This window comes from Equus quagga, chromosome 2, assembly GCF_021613505.1.
Source record: "Equus quagga isolate Etosha38 chromosome 2, UCLA_HA_Equagga_1.0, whole genome shotgun sequence".
NCBI lineage: Eukaryota > Metazoa > Chordata > Mammalia > Perissodactyla > Equidae > Equus > Equus quagga.
The window spans coordinates 166,993,622-167,014,739 of NC_060268.1; the positions used below are offsets into that span (position 1 = coordinate 166,993,622).

Below are 21,118 nucleotides of genomic sequence, written 5' to 3' on the forward strand. Positions count from 1 at the left end.
CTCTCTACCTTCTTTATTTACACATTCTAGCCTTAAATGCGTTTGTGTCTGAGAGAAGGATGAGTGCAGTGAAAAAATAAGAGTAAATTACAAAATGTGCTTTGGGGATGCAATATGGCTTAATGGTTAAGAGTTGGGGCATCAGACCACACTGGATACAGATCTCAACTCTGCTACTTACTTGAAGTGGGACTTTGTCTCACTTTCCTCATATGAAAAATGGGAATACTAATAGGATAATAACAGTGTGTACTTACATAGGGCTGATGTGAGCAATAAATGAGCAATATGCATGTACCACTCTCAAAGGGATCCATAAATGACAGCAATGAGTGCTTAATTATCATCAGTCCACAAATGGCGGCTATTATTATCGCTATTATTACCACTTGCAAGAGATATGCCGAATCAGCCTTCCTGGCCTCGAAACAAGAATCCTCTTTGAAGATACCAAAGAGAGTTCCTGAAATAGTCACATCTCCCAATGAAACGCCCTTCAAAAGTCCTCCTCTGCTGCCGCCAAAGCCGGCTTTACACGGTGTAGAGAGAAGCACCGGCTTAGAGTCGCAGGGATTTTGAAGAGTAGCCTGTCCAACGTTCTCATTAACATTAGACTCTCTGATTCAGAAGGAATCAACGCACCTCACACAGCAAACACGTTTTCCCCACATGCTAATTGACTGTGCATTACCACCCTTCTCAACTACTCTTTGGATGCAACTGCTACTTAAGGTAAATTGCTGGGCTTCTTACAAACACCTCCCCAAGAAGTTTAAGGTGTGGAAGCTTACTTCAGGATGTGCTACAGGTACACAGTGACGAAGTACCCCTCTGAGTCACACTCAAAATAAGCCTGGGGCATGGGGGGGAAGAAGCAGAAGAAAAGATCGCTCTTGGTGATTTATGGGCTGAGAACTACCGGAGGCCAGGGTCAAAGCTCAGGTTACCTCGCTGACCAGCTGTCCAGCCTTCTTGGCCTGTTCCAAATTGAGACTGCCCTCGGTCAGCCACCCGACTCCTTTCATCCATGCCAGGTCGGCCTTGTACTGCAGCTGCAAGAGAAAAACCAAGCTCTAATCGGACACACGGATGCAGGTTGGGCAAAGTTGAGGGAGAGTTGGGAATATCCTTGCTCCTGCATTGTCTTCCTAGAAGGACTGCTCCCTACTCTTTTAGACTCTTGCAGAACTCTACTTGGGGGGTGAAGCCACTGGGCCCACCTTGTAATCAGAAAAGCATGTTCTACCTTAGCGCTGAAACACCACAACCTTATCAAAAAGAGGGCTTTTCAGAACTTTTGACCAAGGACCTTACCTGCCAACCTGAAAAATTTCCAAGATTTACTTACTATTTTCAACACTTGCTTCCCCTTGAATCATCGCATTACCATCTTGACTTTCACCAAAGCTCTGAGCCCCAATCCTCCATTCTCTAGTCTCCATTGTCTCGACTGTATCTCTATCTCTACCTCCCCATCCATCCTCCCTGGGCCCAGCACATCTCAGCGGTTCCTCCTAGTCCTCTGAATTATCTACTAGACTCACATACAGGTTCAAAATCACTCTGAAAGTGTCACTGTACCCAATTGCAGGAGATGTGTGGGGAGCACCGGCAATGAGTGAGGGCTCACCTCACTCTGGAGCCCGTAGGCTTTCTTGGCCCACTGAGTTTTCATATCTTCAGGCAGCACAGTGTATTCATGCAGTTTTTTCCTGTAGTCCAGGTCACTGGCCAGAGCTTGGGCCTTCTTAGCATGCCTGATGTTCACCATGTCCATGGGCAGGTGAAAGTGGGTCTTACTCTTTTCAAAGCCTTTCTTGTATTCAACCTGAAAAGTACCAAAACAAGGCCCAGTACTTGAAGCCTGCCTTTGCAGGAAAGATGTAAAAACACAAGGAAGAAGCCCAGGCTTCTACGAGGAATTGACACTCTGGACAATGTCACCCATCTGTCAGAAAGATGTGACCCAAATCCTGTAAGGTGGCAGCACCAGGGAGCCAAGGTTCCTCACTACTTTGTCTCTGGGAAGAATGCCTCCCACCCAGCCTGAATCTTTTTACCTGGCTTCTCCAGGAGGAGAACACTCTATCCAGGGTTTCTATAGAAGCTTTAAGAGGCAGAATAACAAAGCCTGGGTTCCAGAGCCAGACAAGCTTGAGTTCAAACCTCATCTTCCCTTTGTCAGCTGGATGACCTCTCAAACATCATAGCAACTCTCAAAGGGCTCAACTTCCTCAGAGGACTATCATGATAAGCAAACGAAATAGTAGCTGAAATCCCTTAGTGCAGGGACTGGCATATAGCAAACACTTGATAAATGTTGGCAATGATGATGGATGGTCGTGATGATGGTGATGGTGACGGTGGTGATGGTGATTATGGTGATGCTGGTTGTATGGTGGCAAGGAAAGGTAGTGTGCTACAGTAGAAGCAGTATGGTGCCAACATGTAAGAGTTCTGGGACCTAATTCTCTACCCCTCCACCACTGCCATTGACTACTATCTGACTTTGGGCAAGACAATTTTTTTGGCCACAGTTGCACCAACTGCAAATAGGAAATGCCAATTTATTCTTGGTCTAAACTGAAGCCAAATTCTCAATGTCTCTGTCTGCTTCATGACTATGTACTTCATAGGGCTTGTTCTGTAGGCACATCCAAAATGGCGACCCGAATGTCAACTCTCTTATTCTATTCAAGCCACGGCTCCTTAATGACTCATCAGGTAATTATATCTCACTGCACCATTGGAGCATTATAAGCTGGCCTCACAGCTTGGAGCAGCAATTGTAAAGCAGAAACCCGATGCTCATGTGTCCTTTATGCTGTTCAGCCTTGGCAGGGAAGACTTGATTAGACACCAACTCTGTCTCTTGTAACAGAACTCTCCTTCCCCAGAGGATTTTGACTAGTGACATTTACCATGGTTAATCTCCAGCCATTACAGTTGTTTACAAGCAGCGTTGTTTTGATTGGTTGGAGCCTGGATGCCCCAGTTGTTTGCTAACTATTTTGAATACCATGTGTGTTTGCGGCCACAGGATTCCTCCAGGACATCACCACAGTACACAGGGTGCTTGCTGTCTAACTCTCCCAGAAGAATGAAGCTCCAGTAGGGAGGGACCCTTTACGTGGTATTCATTCTTACAGCCCCGGTGTCTCGCACAGGACCTTGCCCATATTTGGTGCTTGGTAAACATCTGTGGAATGAATACACGTGGCCGACACCTTTGTACCTTGATCAGGAGATGCTGATAACCCTTAGGGGCCACTCTACTCATCTATTTTAAAAGAGCAGTATGCTTTGGCAAAATATAGAAATGGAACAAACTTCTCACCCAAGCCAGGAAAGAAATTGTAGGTGGAAGTCAATAAAGAGGTAGCAGTCCCAGATGAAGGCCTGGAAAAACTTTATAAGCAACTCAACTCTAAGTAAAGGGTTGAGGGAGAAAAGAGTTTACCTCGCTGCTCATCTTGGCAACCTGCAGGGAGTGGAGGAGCCTCGAGTCTGTCGTTCCCATGACTTTGCCTTTTGTTTTTTCATATTCTTCTTTATATTTAATCTTGAGACAAAGAAGAAAGTCTACTGTGAGTGAGAGAGAAACTTTGCCCTCAAAGGGCCTCTGGTTTGAACAAGTGCAGGAAGAACAGTTCTGAAAAAACACCTCCCAGTCTTTTGTGCCCAAGAGAAGATAAAAAAGTATTGCGACGTTTACATTAACAGTCATTCTTTTTTCCTGCAGGACCACTGACATTTTATGGGAACCATTTCTTATGCATTTCTGAGTTAATGAGAGGAAACCTACGTTGCTAGCGAGCTCTCCAGAGGCTTTGGCGGCCAGCAGAGACATGGCATCCAGCTTCATCTCAAATCCTTTCCCCTTTGTCTTCTCCCAGCCTTCTTTGTACTTAACCTGACAAACAAAAACACAGGTGAATAGGAGTCGCTATCCATATTCCTGCCAAAAGTTGAACAGAAATTTTTTAAAAAATTGCAAAAAACAGCAAAGTTGGTTTCTTCATCTGTTTACAAAGCAGAATCTTGGCTGTTATTATCAAAATGATCACAGCAATGATTAACTGCCATGCAGGGCAGTGGTAATGGGACAGGACAGAGAGAAGACCCACGTGTCCATCCGAGCTCCACTGTTTCCTGATCATGTGACCTTGGGTAAATCACTTTACCTCTTTTAGACCTTGGTTTCCCATTTTCACAAAGAACATCGTATTATGTGTCTCTGGGTTGCCGTGAGAATAAACTGGATATAACATATGAAAACAGATCTTAAGCTGGGCAAGTGCAACATAGATATAAAGTTTTAATATTGCCATGGTAACAACACTTACTGTTTATTGGCCTTTTCCTAAACGCCTTCTACTCAACAATTCTAAGTCTTCTCATTAGGCCTGTGAGGCTCGGAGACATTAACAACCTCAAATGTGGTCATGGGTTAAAAATGGTAGTGCCAATGTCCAACTCAAGTCTATCCTGTACCAAAGCCCATGCCACTAACTGTGTCCCTACAGTAAATACCTCCTTGGGGTTATGACAATTGAATAATCCCATATGGACAGGGCCTAGCATAGAACAGGCATTTAAAAAATGTTAGTTCCTTTTGTTTCCTCTCATGCCCCACAAATCCCACCTAGAATGCGAAGCTTAATCACAGCCCACTTGTGACTCCAGGCAGAACCTGGTGATTAAGATTGATCTTCTTAAAACTCAAATTTTCTCTGCAAAGCAAAGCAGCAGTTGGAAGTTACCGGGATGATGATGATGATGAAGATGATGTGTTTGTTTGAGAACAGACTGTACACATGCTCACATACTGAGAATGAAATTGCTATGACCAATTTATCCCCAGTGGATGACCATGTGCCATGAGACAGCAAAATTCAAAATTATGACATGATGGTGCCTTTGCTGAACCTCTCCTGTGAACAGAATAGTCCCTGCTCGTTGCCACTGGTGTCTCCATTTTCACATCTGTTACATAACCCCCACCACGTCTCAGGCATGTTGTCTGCCTACCTCACTAAAGAGTTCGGCATTGGTTTTGGCCTTCACCAGCTGAGGTACATCCTGTGGCAACGTGTAATTCAACTTATTTTTCTCATAGTCAGCGCGGTAATTCACCTGTTGGATTTAAAATAAACCCTCAGGGTAAATGCAAGTTTTTATATGGGCAGCAGGAGAATTTTGGAGATAACATTTTCCTTTTCACTTTCCCCTTAGACTCATAGCAGAGAAGAGTTTCCGGAAAAGGCATTTTACAAGGAAGCCTGTAATTTTACGAATGTTTTAAATTAACAGATTGAAGATGCAAAGGAAGAAAGAAACGACTGAAAGGCACACTCAAGTTATGAGTTTGCAAAAGATTTCCCTGTGGCCAACTCACTGGCTCTTCTTTAAAGCACTTGAGGGTCTGAAACTTATTTTTTTAACTTGCTGCATTGCTGGACGTCTTGCTGTATGCAGGGTAGATACTCAGAGTGATTATCAAGTGCCTGCCCACATTGAAAAAAAGCCAACTTAAATCACAGAAAAAAGAGGCAACCAGACATTGATGTGATGTCTCATGGAAGAACACAGCAGCATCTGAGAAGCCGTCTTGCCCCCAAATTAAACCTGAACCCGATCAAGTCTATAGATCCAACTACTACTTTATAGGACATTTGGAGGCCAGAGGACCATGTGAAGTCCACACGGGGATACAGTCAGCAAAGCTCCGGCCGTGGGAAACATTTGAGGATAAAGTATCCAATTTCTTTAACAACTTGTGAGAAAAGCAAAGAGATAAAGAGGAAAAGTTTAATATGAAAAGAGTCTTAAAGACATATCAACCAATCACAAAGTGTGGACCTTATTTGGATCCTGACTCAAACAAACTATAAAAAAAAAATATAGCCTTACGAGACAATTTGAATGTTGAACGCTAATTGGACATTGGTGATATTAAGAATTATTGTTAGTTTTGGTGTGATATATTAAAATGTATAAATATGTTTAAATTTTTTATCTTTCAGAGATTCATAGTAAAATATTTACAGATTAAATTATATAATACCTGGGGTTTTCTTCAAAATAATACGGGAGGGGGGAAGTGGGTGGGCAGATAGATGGAGCAAGACTGGCCATGAGTTGATAGTCATTGAGGCTGGGTGATGGGCACATAGGGATTTATTATGCTATTCATTCTACTTTTGAATGTATTTGAAATTTTCCATAATAAAAAGTTTAAAGGAAGGGGGTCATTTCACGATTGTAATAAGACATATGCCACCATTAACAACAGTCAAACCCTTGGGAGCCCAATATCCAGAGGCCACAAGTCCCCCACATCTGGCTGGGCGGGGACACGTCACTCACATGACTCAGTTGCTGGGCATTGATTTTGGCTTGAACGATCTGAGGGGTGTTGGTCACAGAGCTGTACTTCAACTTGTCAATGCTTTGCCTGTAGTTGACCTGGGTAAAAAGAGGTACAAGAAGATGTCACTTGCACTTATCTCTAAGATTTCTTTAACTCCCTCCCCCTAAACCCAACAGAGCCGCAATTCTCAAATCACTAGAAAAACAATCAAAGATTCCAATTGGAGACCAACAGACACTCCAAGCCCACAGTGAGAAAAAACAATACACTAAAGATGAGTGACTTGAACAGGCAGCTCTTAAAAGAAGTCAACTAAATGGCCAGTGAACACAGCAAAAGGTGTTCATCCACATTATTAATCAGAGAAATGCATATTAAACCCCCAATAAGACACCCCTCTACATTCGCCTGAAGAGGGAAAATTGAAACTGCTGACAATACCAAGTGTTGACGAGGATGTGGAGCTGTGGAAAAACGCACAGCACTGCGGGCAGAAGTGTAGGTTGGCACAACCACTTTAGGAAACGGTGTGGCATTTTGGCACATACACACACCCTAAGTCCCAAGAAGTCTATTCCTAGGCTCATTCCCCATGAAAATGCATGCACAAGGTCACTTTATAATAATTCAAGCTGTAACATCGATATTAGTATACTTTTCTGTATATGTCTTGTACTTCAAAAGAAAAGAGTTTTTTTAAAAAGGAAAAGAAAAATGAAAGAGGAACCAAAAGTCCAGTTGAAGCCATACGCATGTCTAAGTGAGAGGCGATGGAGCATCAGCGGATCTGTGTGAGGACAGTCTTAACATGTCTTCACCCTGGTCACCCAGCCTCTGCCTGGTCCCCACTTCCACCTTGCCTTTGCACCCTGAGAAAACTGCCCCTAAGCTTGGCACTTTCATAAAAGATGTAGGTTCAGACAAGAAGGAGGTGGAATCTCCAGGACAGCCTGGTGCATTGACTCCTTGGTTTCCCACTGCTTCAAGGTACTGAGGACTACTGAATTTTCTCTCTTTCTCTCTCTTTTTTTTGGTGAGGAAGATTGGCCCTGAGCTAACATCTGTTGCCAATCTTCCTCTTTTTCCTTGAGGAAGATTGTTTCTGTGCCAGTCTTCCTCTATCTTGTATGTGGGACGCCACCACAGCATGGCTTGATGAGCAGTGTGTAAGGTCCGCACCCAGGATCTGAACCTGCAAATCCTGGGCTGCCGAAGCAGAGTGCATGAACTTAACCACTTCACTACCAGGCTGGCCCTTGAATTTTCTCTTTTGAAAGCACAACTTGCTCTTCAGAGAGTTAAGGATTATTAGCTCTTGCACATGGGAACATATTGATCCAATCATCTTATTTTCCTCCAAACATGCCTATGACCCACTGCAGAGAGGATGGGCACTTGAGCAGAGAGGTAAAGGATGTGTTTGAGGCTTGAAGGAAGGTTGTCAAGAGTGAGGGCTGAGATGAGCTGGATGAGAGCCACAGATACGTACAGGTGGAAGGGGAGCCGGGAAGTAGACGGGTGAGGGGAAAGAGGCTGAGGTAGCAGATGGCAAGTGGCCTCTTCCACAATTTAACCAAAGTTGGCCCTAAATCCAGGTAAAGGAGGAAAAAGTTAACTCATCCCTGATCCTGATCTTCTTCCCTATGCCTGCCTGGTCCTCTTTCATTCATCCATTTGTTCACTCATTCATTCATTCAACCAACAGTCACAGAGTGTCTACTCTGTGCAGAGTGAGCAAACTCAGACACAGCCCTGCCCACGTAGATATCTCAGCTGGGTCCTTGCTCCCAGGACCCCAAACTGACCCAGTCCCTCTGGACAACTGAGCCTCTCTGCCTCCAGGCTCCAGGCTAGGGCCGTTGGTCAGCAGGCTCTAGCTCTGTTCGTAACACCTAAATCACCATCCTACACTCCACTCACAGACTTCATGCCTCTGTTTAACCGCCCGAAGCCCAGGACCCCATCCAGTGTCCCACACAGTATGGCAGCTTCTTTAGGCCTAGGTTCTGCCTAAGAACTCCACACCCCATTGCTGCCTCCCCACTCTCTATTGCCATCTCTGCCCAGACCACCACCTACCGCCTCTGGCCATACTCCTCTGGCAGCTGGTTCTGCCCTTCACAGGGACCCAAACCTATGGCCACCACTGCACTTTCTTCCCATTTCCTGTCTGTCTGGACTAGAGTCTGATGCCTCTGCCATTCTATCTGCCTGTTGCTACCTCCTATTGATGCCCCCAGAGGGAATAGCCTGCCTCAGAGAGTCTTTGTAGCCCCAAGGTCACAAAGCCCAAAGGTGACAGCCAAGCAGATGACTAGCTGGGCACAAGTGAACCATTAGCCTGGGCTCAATCTTTGGCCTCATTGTTGGGGAAGTAGTAAGGAGTGGTGGGGACTGTGGCAAAGAGCAGCAGCTGCTACTCAGCTCTAGGAGATAGTTCTTGTGCATCGATGTGGAGCCCAGAGTGGCCTGACTTTCCAATTATTCCAAAGAAACCAGAAATCCATATTATTAGGTAAAATCTTGCAATATTTAAATGCCGGCAAATAGTTCAATATTTTTAGAATCCAGCGACCCAAGCAAATTAGACCTAAGGGCCAGCTTGTATGCTCCAGCTCTTCCACTCTTGCCTGTCTCAACACCAGCTAAGAATAATTATGGCTAAAAAATAGCACTTACTAGGTACCTGCCACTATTTCAGGTGCTTTACGCATAGTAACACATTTAGTCCTCCCAACCACTCCACGGGTAGGCGCTGTTATTCTCTCTGCCTTACAATGTGAAAACTGAGGCACAGAGACCTGAAGCAACTTGCTTGAGGTCACTCAGCTGGTGTCAGAGCTAGGACTCAAGTCCCAGCAGTCGGCCCCCCCAAAGTGGCTCTCAAGTTATACGCCATAAACCTGGTTTGCCAAAGCTAGTGGGCTTGGAACGCTTACTTGTAATTTTACAGACGGACCCGGGGTTCCCCACAGCCAGAGCTAACACTGTTTAGACAGGGAAAGTATTCTAGGCACAAACAAATGACTTACAGATTAACTCTCAAAACAGCATCTAGGAAAAACAGTGTTCTTGACAGTGGGCCACAGAGTGTTTTGTTGGATTTGGAAATAAAGGACAACATCGCTTTGTGCTTTTTAGTTAATGACTCAAGGAGAAAAGTTTTTGCACGTTCTGAGTTTTGGATACAGGGTACATAGTGAAAACTAGGAAATACAAAGTCATTTCAATGTCAACTATTAATGAGATTACAGGACGTGACTTTCTAATGCATTAATTCAGAGGGCAAATTATCATCTCATAATAAAGTGTCTATTAGAATTCAGAATTATGCACGATAAAAAGTCACGAAAACTATATTTTTTAAACGGCATATTCCTTCCTGATAATTCTGCATGAAGTATGTTGCAGAGCACAATTACTTTCCTCTGCAGGACATAATTAACAGTCTCCATGATTAATCACATCTTGGCAACATCACAGATGCTTGGCCCTTGCTTCAATCTACTTTCTGAAGGGTCTCTTTGGTGAGGATAGAGTGTCATTTTAATGCTATTAGTGTTTATAGAATCCATCTGAAGGGAAGGCTCTCTAATTAAGGGCCTGCACTTTTTAATTTAATTTCATAGCTATTGACCACCTTTAAGACCACCAGACAGAAAGAGTGACCACAAATGTTCTTCCAGTGAATTCTCCAAACTTCCTGAATACTAAAGTCCGTACATTGTGGGGGGGGGGGGGGGGGGGGGACTCAAATTCACATGGGAGCCAGAAAGGTAAGGTAAAGAAGAATAAGATGAGAGCGAGCAGCTGCCACTCAGGCCCAGGCATTTGCTGCCAGGCAGGAAGTAGGGCCGCAGTTCCCAGGGTTTTCAGATTTTTCGAGAAAAGGTAAAAATGTGAATTTTTACGTGAACTCTCACAATTTCTACATGTTGGTCCAATTATTTTTTAAACACTGTTCGGCCAAACAAAACACCTCTTTAGCCTACATCTGGCTCATGGACTGCTAGTTTAGAACCTACCTCTACCTGCAATTAATATTTCTAATTCAGTCTAGGTTAATTCTTCTATCAGACTTCCCCAGGTGAGCTGGCTGTATTTCAGATGCACGGTTTGATCCACAGTCTTATATAGACAAATGTAAGAGCAAGTCATGTTATAATGGGTATACAAAGTTCTAGGACTCTCTCTCATTTTGTTTGTGCCAGTAAGCACGATTGATAGCCCTCTATTGCAAGAGCAACCTGTTGGTCTAGTGGTTAAGATTCGGCGCTCTCACTGCCGTGACCTGTGTTCCTTTCCCAATCAGGGAACCGCACCACCCTCTGTGGGTTGTCACAGTGTGGCAGCTCCATGTTGCTGTAATGCTGAAAGCTATGCCACTGGGTATTTCGAATACCAGCAGGGCCGCCCAGAAGGACGTGGCCACTCACTTCAGAAAAAATTGGCCGTGAAAATCCTATGAGTGGCAGCAGACCATTGCATTGTCTGATACAGCACCGGAAGCTGAGAGGATGGTGCAAAAAGACCGGGCAGAGCTCAGCTCTGCTGCACACAGGGGTGCTAGGAGTCGGAACCCACGCATCTCGTTGGCACTAATAACAACAAATGGCAAGAGCACACACTCAAATTTTAGTGAGGTGCTTTTGATCCTCAAGTTTCCTGGGTAATATATGCAGTCAGAAAAGAAAGGGAGTAGCTTGGGTAGACAAGTTTAACCTAGGGTTTCATTAAGGTGAAATGAGTAAGTCAACCCAAACAAACTTCTTGGGAACAGAAGAAGCAAAGTTTGGGTCCTTATATTCCTCTGCTTCCCATCCCTTGCTTTCTTATACATTCGAAAAGCCAATTTCATCTGTTAAACTATCATTTGGCGACGACTGTCCTTCATTGTCCTATAACCTGCATTAGACACTGGAAATACCCAGCTGAATCCATAGTGCTCATCCTCTGAGCAAACAAGAGAGAGATGTGAAGACATCCTCCAACAGCAAAACCCAAGTCAACTACTGGAGCTGTGCTGATCCCAAAGGAATGTGAAGGAAGCTAGCTCTGGACACTCAATCAATGTATGTTGAATTAGTTGTTAAATTACTGATTGATTGGAAATAATTTTCACTGACAAATAACCAGCATACCAACTCAGTTCTAAACCACTTTTCAACATCGCAGATGACTTTTATCTTTTTCTTTGTACTTTTCTGCATTTTCTAAATTTTCTGTAATAAACATGTAGTAAAATTCTCATATTTAGAAAACAATAAATTAAATTAAAATATACATATTTCACTGGGGACAAGCCAACCTAAAAATAAATAAAATCATGCCTGTAATAATTAAAGGATACATATGTACTTTCCCAAGTTCTCCTGAGAAAAAAATTAACTCACCATTACCACTTCCTCTCAACCTATAGCTGTTTTATTTCACTTCCTTCCATCCTTAAACATACCACACTCCAAAACTTTAAAAAAAAAAAGGTCATCGTTTCTTTAAATGTGCGCAGCAAAAGACAGAGTCCACCAAATTCTAAGAGGCAGAAGGGACCTCAGGTTATTTTCAAGATGAAACCAGTTATTCTGACCTTACTGGGGAAACCTGTGTTCCCAAACATGCATAATGGACTTCCTAGTGGAAAAGAGCTCCCCTTTCTCAATTCCCTCCATCTCCTATGAACTGTTGTAGTCTGTTTCTTCCTATCTTGCTGCCTAAGAATCACCCCGCAGGAGGGAAGTGACAAGGAATAAGGCAGAAAGGACTATTGGAAGAGGACTTACGTCTTTCAAGGGAACCAGTTTCATTGTCGTTTGATAGGAAGGAGTTAGAGTGGCCGGGTAGTTGTAGTCAACAATATCATGTTTATAATCGGCCTTGTAGGCAATCTGAAACCCGAAGAAAAGACAAATTAGCCCCCACTTTCTTTTGACCTGGTTTGAATGTCATAGGAAATATTTAAAAAATAACCAGAAACAAAATTAATTCCGTTTCATCACCTCCAAGGAAAATTAAATTATGTTCACACTTTTGCCTTTAATTAATTTGAATTTTTCTTCTTAATCCAAAATTAGCTAACTTCCATCTGTATCGCATTTATTTTATCTTTCTTATTAATTATGGAACCCCTTGTAGTTTTTGTTAAAAAGAAGCATTTGCACAGGGCTATACAATGAAAGAGCTTCTTGGTTAACCCCCAGAAAATAAATGGAGAGTCAAGTGTCTTCAGGGTATTTTACATTTTTTTCTAAAGGTCAAATTTGAAGTTCTTGAGCAGAGGAAATTTGACATTTGTATGTTTTAATAATGAAAGCAGTTTCTTTGAAGTGTCCTTTATCTCTAAGATTTACAACCTGGCATTTGCAAACCTGTAAACTGAATCGACAAAGCCAAAGAGAGATGAATAGATTATGAGAAAAACAGGGATCTGATCTATTTTGTGATTCTACCACCTTGACCGGCGCCTGGCCACAGGAGGTCTTCAACGACCACTCTGATCCAACAGATGAATGAAGCAATCAACCAACCAACAAATTCCAAGTAAATCACAAACACTTTGGATATTTGAGGAAATTCAGATAAGAATTATGCTCATCCATTTCTCTTTATCTCTCAGAAACTGAAAGTTTTTCTCACGCTAGATTGATTATAATAGATCTAAGAACTGTTCAAGCCAGAGAAAGCTGAGATGAATAAATGGAAACTTTCGAAAATTTTCAAGGATTTTACCTAGACTTGGTTGTACTGGTTAACACTGAGAAACTCTTATGGGTCAGTCTTCACACAACATAACCCTGATTTTTATAAATGGGAGGTTGAAAAAGAATAGGCTGAATTCCTCAGGCCCCACCTCCCTTCACCCCAACAGATCCCCAGGACCCGCAGACCCTTCAAAACAGGACTCACGTTGCTCGCCAGATTTCTCACTTTCATGGCATGGAGAGTCCGTCTGTCCATACCAACTCCCTCATAGCGGCCTCGCATGTGGTTCTGGTAGTTTTCTTTATATTTATTCTATATGGAAACACAAAACCGTCAACAAAAGCATTCTCTTCCCGACTTGTTGAAGATAAACTACTCATCTTAATGCACTAAAACCAAAATATAAATGATTAAAGATCATCTATTTAAGTATTCGTGTGTTGCTGAATAAAAAAACAAACCTTTTTTAAACAACTTAAATTTCAAGCAAGCACAAGAAGTTGGAATGAGACAAGCACGCAAGAAAACACAAGATCTGATGAGCATAGACAGCACCAAACAGACCCGATTTTTTTTTAACATTTTCATTAGTAAAAATACCAGATTTTTCCAATGTGAAAAACCTACCAGGAGAGTGTGCAGCTCTCCAACAGACAAGCACTGACTGTATGCAAAGCCCACACTGGGGGCTGGGACAACCCACTGCATGCTCTTACCTCCATTTCTAAATATACGAAAAATAAAACCTGAGCTTTGCCAAATCCTGTGACTTTTATATGACAGATTGGTCACTCCTGCAACCATGTGAAATAATGATGTTATGTCCAAAATGCAGCTTATCAAATAAAAAGAAGATCAAAACAGGATGACAAGAAGCCATAAATTGAAAGCTTCTAATGAAGCTACATTGAAATGAGCCTCCCTGGGAGGCCGCTGAGTTTCCAGGCACCAAGAGTATTTAATCAGAATACTATTACGACATATCAGACACAATTCTACTTATCTCAGTTAATCTTCACATGCACTCTATGAGGGCAGAGGAATTGTTATCATCCCCATTTTACAGATGGCAAAGTGGCTCCAAGAGCTTAAACAACTTGCCCGAAGTCAGCCACGCAGCTAACTGTGGAACCAGGTCTGCTAGCTCCAAAGCCGGTGCTCTTAACCACTACATTTATGCAAAATAAATTCACCGAGCCTTACAAAGTCCCCTGCAACTTTACATTCTACTATTATGTGCAGCTAAGCAGAAATAAAATCACATAATCTAGTATAGGTCCTTGATATCCTCAAGGAAACCTCCCTGGACCTTCTCTGAGCATTTCCAAATTTGCCACTCTAGCATGTAACTGCTCATCTGTAAGAGGGGGAAATAACATCTGGTTCCCTGGGTGACTGTGAAGGTTAAATGAGGTCGTGCATTAACTACAAAGCACCGAGTCACATTGAGAGGGGATGTCACATGCTCAGCCAGGCCCCCTCACCAGCATTCTCTACTAGGAACCAGATACTGCTCTACAGGAAGGATGCAAGAGGACAGGCGCTGCCCTGAGGACTCAAGGTCAAGTGTGCCAGGGGATGTGACAGAATTTAACACTTAGTGGACCAGTCCTGGCAGGCAATCTTAATCAAAATTCATGGGTATTTGTGGCTAAGAGGTCATGCTTCTCCAAGACACACAGATACATTCACATAGACTGTCTCTTAGGAGACCTAGAAATTAAGGTCCTAAAAAAAGTCCAAACAAACGCTTAGGCATTAAAAACTCACATCACTGGTGAATTTTGAGATCTTGCTCACGTTCCTGAATTGAGGCGTCTCACAGTAGTTGATACTGTGACCTTTACTACTTTCCAGATCCTTCTTATACTCCACCTTGGAAACCAAAATACCAGATGCACAGTAGAACCAAACCCAAAGTCACTCCTGAAAACGTCACCAGAACTCAACTAGGATTTTTTGGGAAAACGTCCAACCCAAGATTTAAAAATGCCAGGCACAGGATACTGTAAGTTAACAATACGCGTTTTCTTTTCTAATAATAAATAAGTAAATAATCAATTTGGTTCTAAAAATTAAAAATATATAGTCCCTCTCAAGAGTAAATACTGAAAGATTTCATACAGCTCAAAAAAATGGCAAAACTGGCTTTAGAAATGAGGACCGTGGTTACTCTTGGGGACAAATGTCTGGGGGGATGGTGGGGGATGTCTGGACTTCTGGTTGTGTTCTGTTTCTTGGTCTGGGTGCTGGTTACACAGACGTGTCCACTTGTGGAAATCCTTCCTATTGTACACTCATGATGGATGCACTTCACTGCATGTATGCATCAATGAAATTTAACCAAGAAAGTTACCTCACAAAGGAGTAGAATAAACCAGACCACACAGAGATGCAGAGTGTCTTCTAATTTTAAATGGGTTGGCTAGTTGAGCTCCCCTGGATAGCTGGACATAAGGTGTGAGGTTATAGTTATTAAATAGACTCCAAGTCATCCAAGGTAATTGGAGGAGGCAGCTGAAGGCCGATTACCATTAAGAGAGGCACGGCTGGTTTGTCCTACTGGATGAACATAAGGGCAAAAAGAAACTAAAGGGTCCCTGTGGCCTCCTACCAAAGGAAATACAATTTGTTACCATATCTTGTAAAACATATGGTGGGAACATGCTTTTTAAAGTATGCAAGATGCATTATACTGCTCACAATATGATATAAAATTTTTAAAGTACACAAAACTGTATATGCAGTTGAATTGTAATTCTAGAAATACATGTTTTTGTATTCATATATTCGTTTATAGTACGGTCACATAGAAAAAAGGCCAAAATGGTACCAGGGTTATTCCTGGGTGGAAGAACTGCACTATCAGTGGCCTGGTTCCAGTTCTATGCCTAAAAGTGTCTCTGAACCAGAATAAGACACTCTACTTTCCCAGGCCTAGGACAAAATGAGGGCCTAAAAGTTGCAAAGTTCCCATCTAGATCTAATATTCTGTGAGTCAAGAGGAAAGTTCAGCAAAACTTTTCTATAAATGACCAGATAGTAAATATTTTAGGCTTTCCAGGACATCGAGTCTCTACACCAACTACTTGAGTCTGCCCTTGTAGCTTGAAAGCAGCCATACGTGATGTGACTGTGTTCCAATAAAACTTTATTTATAAAAAAAAGGCTGTGGGCCGGATTTGGCACTCAGGTAGTAGTTTGCCAACCTCTCATCTAGAGCATCATAATCATTTGGAATATTTGTTTAAAATGCAGATTCCAAGGCCTTGGCACCCATGTACTACTTCCAAGTATCTGAGGCTCCTGATGAGACAGGAAGTGTCACTCCTGATGATTCTAAGCAGCTCAAAGTTAGAGGACCGCAGGTTAAGTAACTGTTTTGTGGTAAAGGATTAACCTTTAGAGGCTAGAGAAGAAAAATATTTTAAGATATTTGCATATCCATTTCTGAGTTACGGATAACTTGTTATGTGAGTACTTTTAATAGCTTGATACTTCCTGTTGCAAGTGATTGACAACTCAAATGACTTCAGGGTCCAGATAGGTAACACGAATGAGAGAAGCTGCTGTGAAGAGACTGTAGGACTTGAAAGGATATGCTAACTAGAGGGGATATTTCCTTGCCAAAGAGTCCCAACGATTCTAAAAATCTTAACCACTAGGCGGCCAAACAAAACACACCCTTTGGGAGCCAGTCCAGCCTCTAAGATAAAGAGAATCCTACAGTACATGCAGCCTCTCAGAAACTTGACTGCAATAGTAAGAGATTGAGAGAAATTTGATGTTCAAAACACTCTTTCCCATCTTTGATTTCTACTCTATAAGAATGACATTGTTATAAAGGTGGGTTCATGCAGTATTCTAGCAAGAAGAAATCTATTTCCTTGAACTTTTAAATATTTACAGCCCTGTGAGAATTCAGGAAGAAACTTTTGAACCATCAGAGAAATTTAATTTGTTTACATGTAATGTGTTTGGTTCTAGGCTCTCTTGCGAATTGCTTTTTACTGCACATTCGTTCTTTGGAAACTGGTAACCCCTGTGTAGTTTATGTGGTGTGACACGGAATTTTTCATTCTGAGGTCACTCCATTCACTGTCTATAGGAGAAAGGAGGTGACGGCACACAGGGGTGACTGTCCCCCATACTCACCTCACTCACAAGCTTGTTCACGCTCTGAGCCCGCTTAAGAACCAAGTTGTCCTGGGCTGGGAGGGAGTGATAATGTGCAGCGCCTTTCATCTTATTGAAGTCCTGCCTGTATTTTATCTGAAAGAAACACACCAAGAGGGGCCTGAGTTGTGGGTTTCATGCTCCATGAGAGAAATTACTCCAAGATTACCCCATTTTTAATGTCAACATTTACTTCATAGAATTTTCTGAGAGAAACAGATCATATGGGTTTTTTCTCTACTAAGCCCATAAACCACTTGCTCCCTTACATATTAAAATCTTACTGGCCCTTTTCACACATTTTACGCTTTATACTCTAATTCTGCAGGAAGAAAGGTCTTAAAATGATCATACCCAAAGGTGTAACCCCATGTGCATCCTGCCCTTGGTTTCAACGTCATTTCTCACCTAGCCTCCTACCTCGGGGCAAAGAGAATAATGTGTCTTTCACTTCCTCTCCCAGGACAAAAGTGCACTGTTCTGGGTAAATGAGTAATAACTGAATAATAACAGAGGAAAGGAGAAAGGCAAAGTGGTGTGAAACGAATGCCCAGCTTCTGATTTTAGACCAAGTCCAAGTTGGCATTTTAAGGGCTATAGTGTGCGTGTCACTTTATCAAGTTTAATTATAGCCTAACTTTCAAGGACTGCCAGCTGGCTAACATTCTGCAAATAAAAATCATGTTATCAACTGGGCTACACGCAGTTTGATAATCATATGACTTGTTTTAATCAGCTATTCCCCTAAAGTGCTCAATTTCTAGATGGGTTATTTGCCAAGGCTCTCCTAACCCCAGCTTATCTGGCTGGACCAGCATCTGCACTTGCTTCAACTGACCTTAAATGAGTTATGTAGTTTGTTCCTGTCAATCTCCTTGGAAGCAGATAAATGTGACATAACAGTCCAAACAAAAGAAGTAAATGTCTTTTTGGATAAAAACTGAGGGCTAACAATCTGTTTTGGCTTAGCTCTAATAAATTTATCTGTGTATAGGTTTCAGTAAGCCGAGCCTTCGAAGTCTCATTTCTCCTCTGTTTCTGTGGCTTCATGGGTCGTCCCAATGTGGTACTTACATCACTAGCGAGTTCGTTGGCTTTCTTGGCGTTCTGATAAGCTGGGGTGATCATGGCCGGGAAGCTGCCTTTTCCTCTGTGCTCAGGATACTCCTCTGAGTAACCCTGCTGGGTCAATTGAAGAATGCAATCAGTAATGCTCCCTTCCCTGAATGGGTGGGGGATTAGCCATGGTCTCTCCTTGAGCCTGTTCCCATAGAGGCCCATCCACATTGGACATTCCAATGATCATCGTAGGAGCAACACCATGTGGTGGTTGAGATGGCAGACTCTGGAGGCAGGCCTACTTACTGGTGCCCAGCACAGTCAGCACTAAATAAATGGTAACTATTATCATCATCATTTCCCCCAGATACATCAAGACATCCCACCAGTCTCCCAGGCCCATGGGTTATGGAGGATTCATTTCTCAGCTGACACCAGGAAAGTCTCTCTGTCTTCCAGTAGCCTCAAATGCTATCTGTCTCAGGCCTATTGGCAGATCTATGCCGAGAGACACACTGACATCCCATATACTGTCTCCCCCAGTGATGTATGTCATTCACCAGGAAAGAAAATATTACGTCACTATCTGAATTTTTGTAATTTGGGGGAGAAAACTTCAAATTGCCATAACATGATGTGAAATGGGACTAAATGTATATTTCACACTAAGTGTTACAATCTAAGTCTTAATTTCTTCCTTCCTCCTCCCCACACCACCCACCCATTCTCACGAAGGAAAACCTCTCTCATGGAGCTGTCATCACATCACTAGCGTAAACCTTCCCTGGCAGTTGGATGTCCTTCAAGACCCCGTCAGATGCTACCTTCTCTTTGGGGAACTCCTCCCTCACTCCCAGTCCTGCCCTGGCCAAATCAGCGGCTTCCTCATCTGTGTCCCCACAAATCTGGAAGAGCCCTTAGTGTGCCCCCTCCGGCTCATGACACCATCTCTCTCCAGCCTCCTCCAAGGCAGGGGCCCATCCCGCTCTAACACCAGGTTCGGAACCTGGCACACACATTTCATTTAATGAAACAGTTGGATCAAATTAGAATATCCAACCTTCCTTTTAATCCAACAATGACAACTGCTCAGCCTGAGTGCTCCTTTATGCTTGGCTGCCAGAATGTTCTGGGCTAAACGTAATAAGTAAAAAAAGTTAAGCTAAAAAAATAATAATAATAAAGGCTCTCAAATTCTTGGGTAATCCCCTTTTGCCCATTCTGCTCTATGGTTTGGAGTTGGTTTGTAACTTTATTTTAACTTCTCTACTTATATGTATCTAAGTTGCATGAGTACATCTTTTTTGTAAGACACCTAATCCTATTGGGGAATTGACTGGTTATAAATAATAAATTGATTATATCGTATAGTCCATTAACCTAAAAAAATAGTTACTCATTAAAAACAAGAATGAATCATTTGTCATTTGAGGCACTACAGATATTTATAGTATTTATGTGACTGTCTGCCTGCTCCTCTCTCACTTCCTCCTACTCATGCCTTGGCAAGTTCCGCTAAATCACACAATGAGATGCCAACCACGGATCCTCTCAACAGCTGCCGGCGGTGCTATCAAACAACACCCTCTTTGATTCCTGTATTTGTTATTATCACGACTGGAAACGTCAATCAAAACGTCCTAATAATCAAGGATCCACTATGATACCATGAAGTTACATTTCCTCGATGTGTGTAGACATGTCCAGATACACATACGAAATTATGTGTGTGTTACTACTAGTGGTAGATAGGATGGCCCAAATGTAGAACAAAATATTGTTTGCCAAATATAGAAGCCAAATATTTTTTAATAAAACTAATTTTTAAAATTGTCCTGAGCCTTCTAAACAATGTATTTAAAAATGAAACCAATAAAATTTATGAAATAAAATTTATGAAACCAATAAAAACATATTTTCATTGAGTTTAAAGCACTGAGACCATTTAATTAACTTATTGTAGAATTTAATAAAATGGGCTTTTTAATCCAAAACCCAACATTTTTGCTCAGACAGACATTTGCAAAGGGGTCACAATCTGTCTTCACACATATCCTAAGTCTCACGTGAGTCCCCAGTATAGGCAATTTGGTTTTCTGAAGAAGAGAAATAAGCTATTTGCTTCTTTTGTAAATTATGTATGTTGACTAAGTCATGTATCTTCTACAGTGTACCCTCTGCCAAAATTCAAACAACTGTCCAATTAAGAAAAACAAAATCAACTAAGCTCATTGAACGTACTCTTCCTATGCACATACTTGGTCTTCCAACATTCTCTACTTCCAACCATGAAAAAAGAATGTTCCCTTTTTCCCCTACAACACCTGTTGCACCAGGAAATACAGAGGAATAGAAAAACTAGCTTGTAATGGTCATCTCAGCCTTTTTATAGCCTGTCAAGACATAGTTCGTTTAAGAAATGAAATTGCGAAAGAGTTTGCATTCTCTGACATATTGCTTTATCTAGTAACCTAGATAAGAAATTCACTTTCTAAGAAAATGAGTCCTGCTACTTAGTGAAATGCTCAATATGTTTCAAGACATGCATTTTGATCACTTTCATGCTTATGCAGCGACGGGCTGAACGTAGTCAGTGCTAGTCTTTGGGACCGTTCTTCAATGAATAGATGCGAATGCTTTATTCTTGACAAACCCACCATACTGACATAGGTCTTTTATTTTAAAAAAAGAAAAGAAAAAGTGCTTGGAATAGTGGGCCAAGTTGAGCCCTATAAAATTGTTTTGCCACTACTTTCTTGCTTGGGAAATCCACCCATATCTTTGCCCATAAATAGGTTAAAGATAAACACA

At 42.1% G+C, this 21,118-nt stretch overlaps 1 protein-coding gene across 5 annotated transcripts in view; it reads right to left on the minus strand.

Annotated features, from left to right (window-relative positions):
• NRAP (nebulin related anchoring protein) overlaps positions 1–21,118 on the minus strand; it is a 69,486-nt gene that overhangs the window by 36,804 nt on the left and 11,564 nt on the right. For 2 of the 5 annotated variants that reach the window (XM_046653493.1, XM_046653489.1), the window contains exons 10-20: positions 18,323–18,430; positions 17,228–17,344; positions 14,843–14,947; positions 13,277–13,384; positions 12,154–12,258; positions 6,370–6,468; positions 5,032–5,136; positions 3,806–3,913; positions 3,461–3,562; positions 1,631–1,828; positions 948–1,052 (exon numbers count right to left, since the gene is read on the minus strand). In XM_046653493.1, coding sequence (XP_046509449.1) covers positions 948–1,052; positions 1,631–1,828; positions 3,461–3,562; positions 3,806–3,913; positions 5,032–5,136; positions 6,370–6,468; positions 12,154–12,258; positions 13,277–13,384; positions 14,843–14,947; positions 17,228–17,344; positions 18,323–18,430 — 1,260 coding nt within the window. The remainder of the gene's footprint in view (positions 1–947; positions 1,053–1,630; positions 1,829–3,460; positions 3,563–3,805; positions 3,914–5,031; positions 5,137–6,369; positions 6,469–12,153; positions 12,259–13,276; positions 13,385–14,842; positions 14,948–17,227; positions 17,345–18,322; positions 18,431–21,118) is intronic. The other 3 variants (XM_046653490.1, XM_046653492.1, XM_046653491.1) reach the window with 3 other exon arrangements.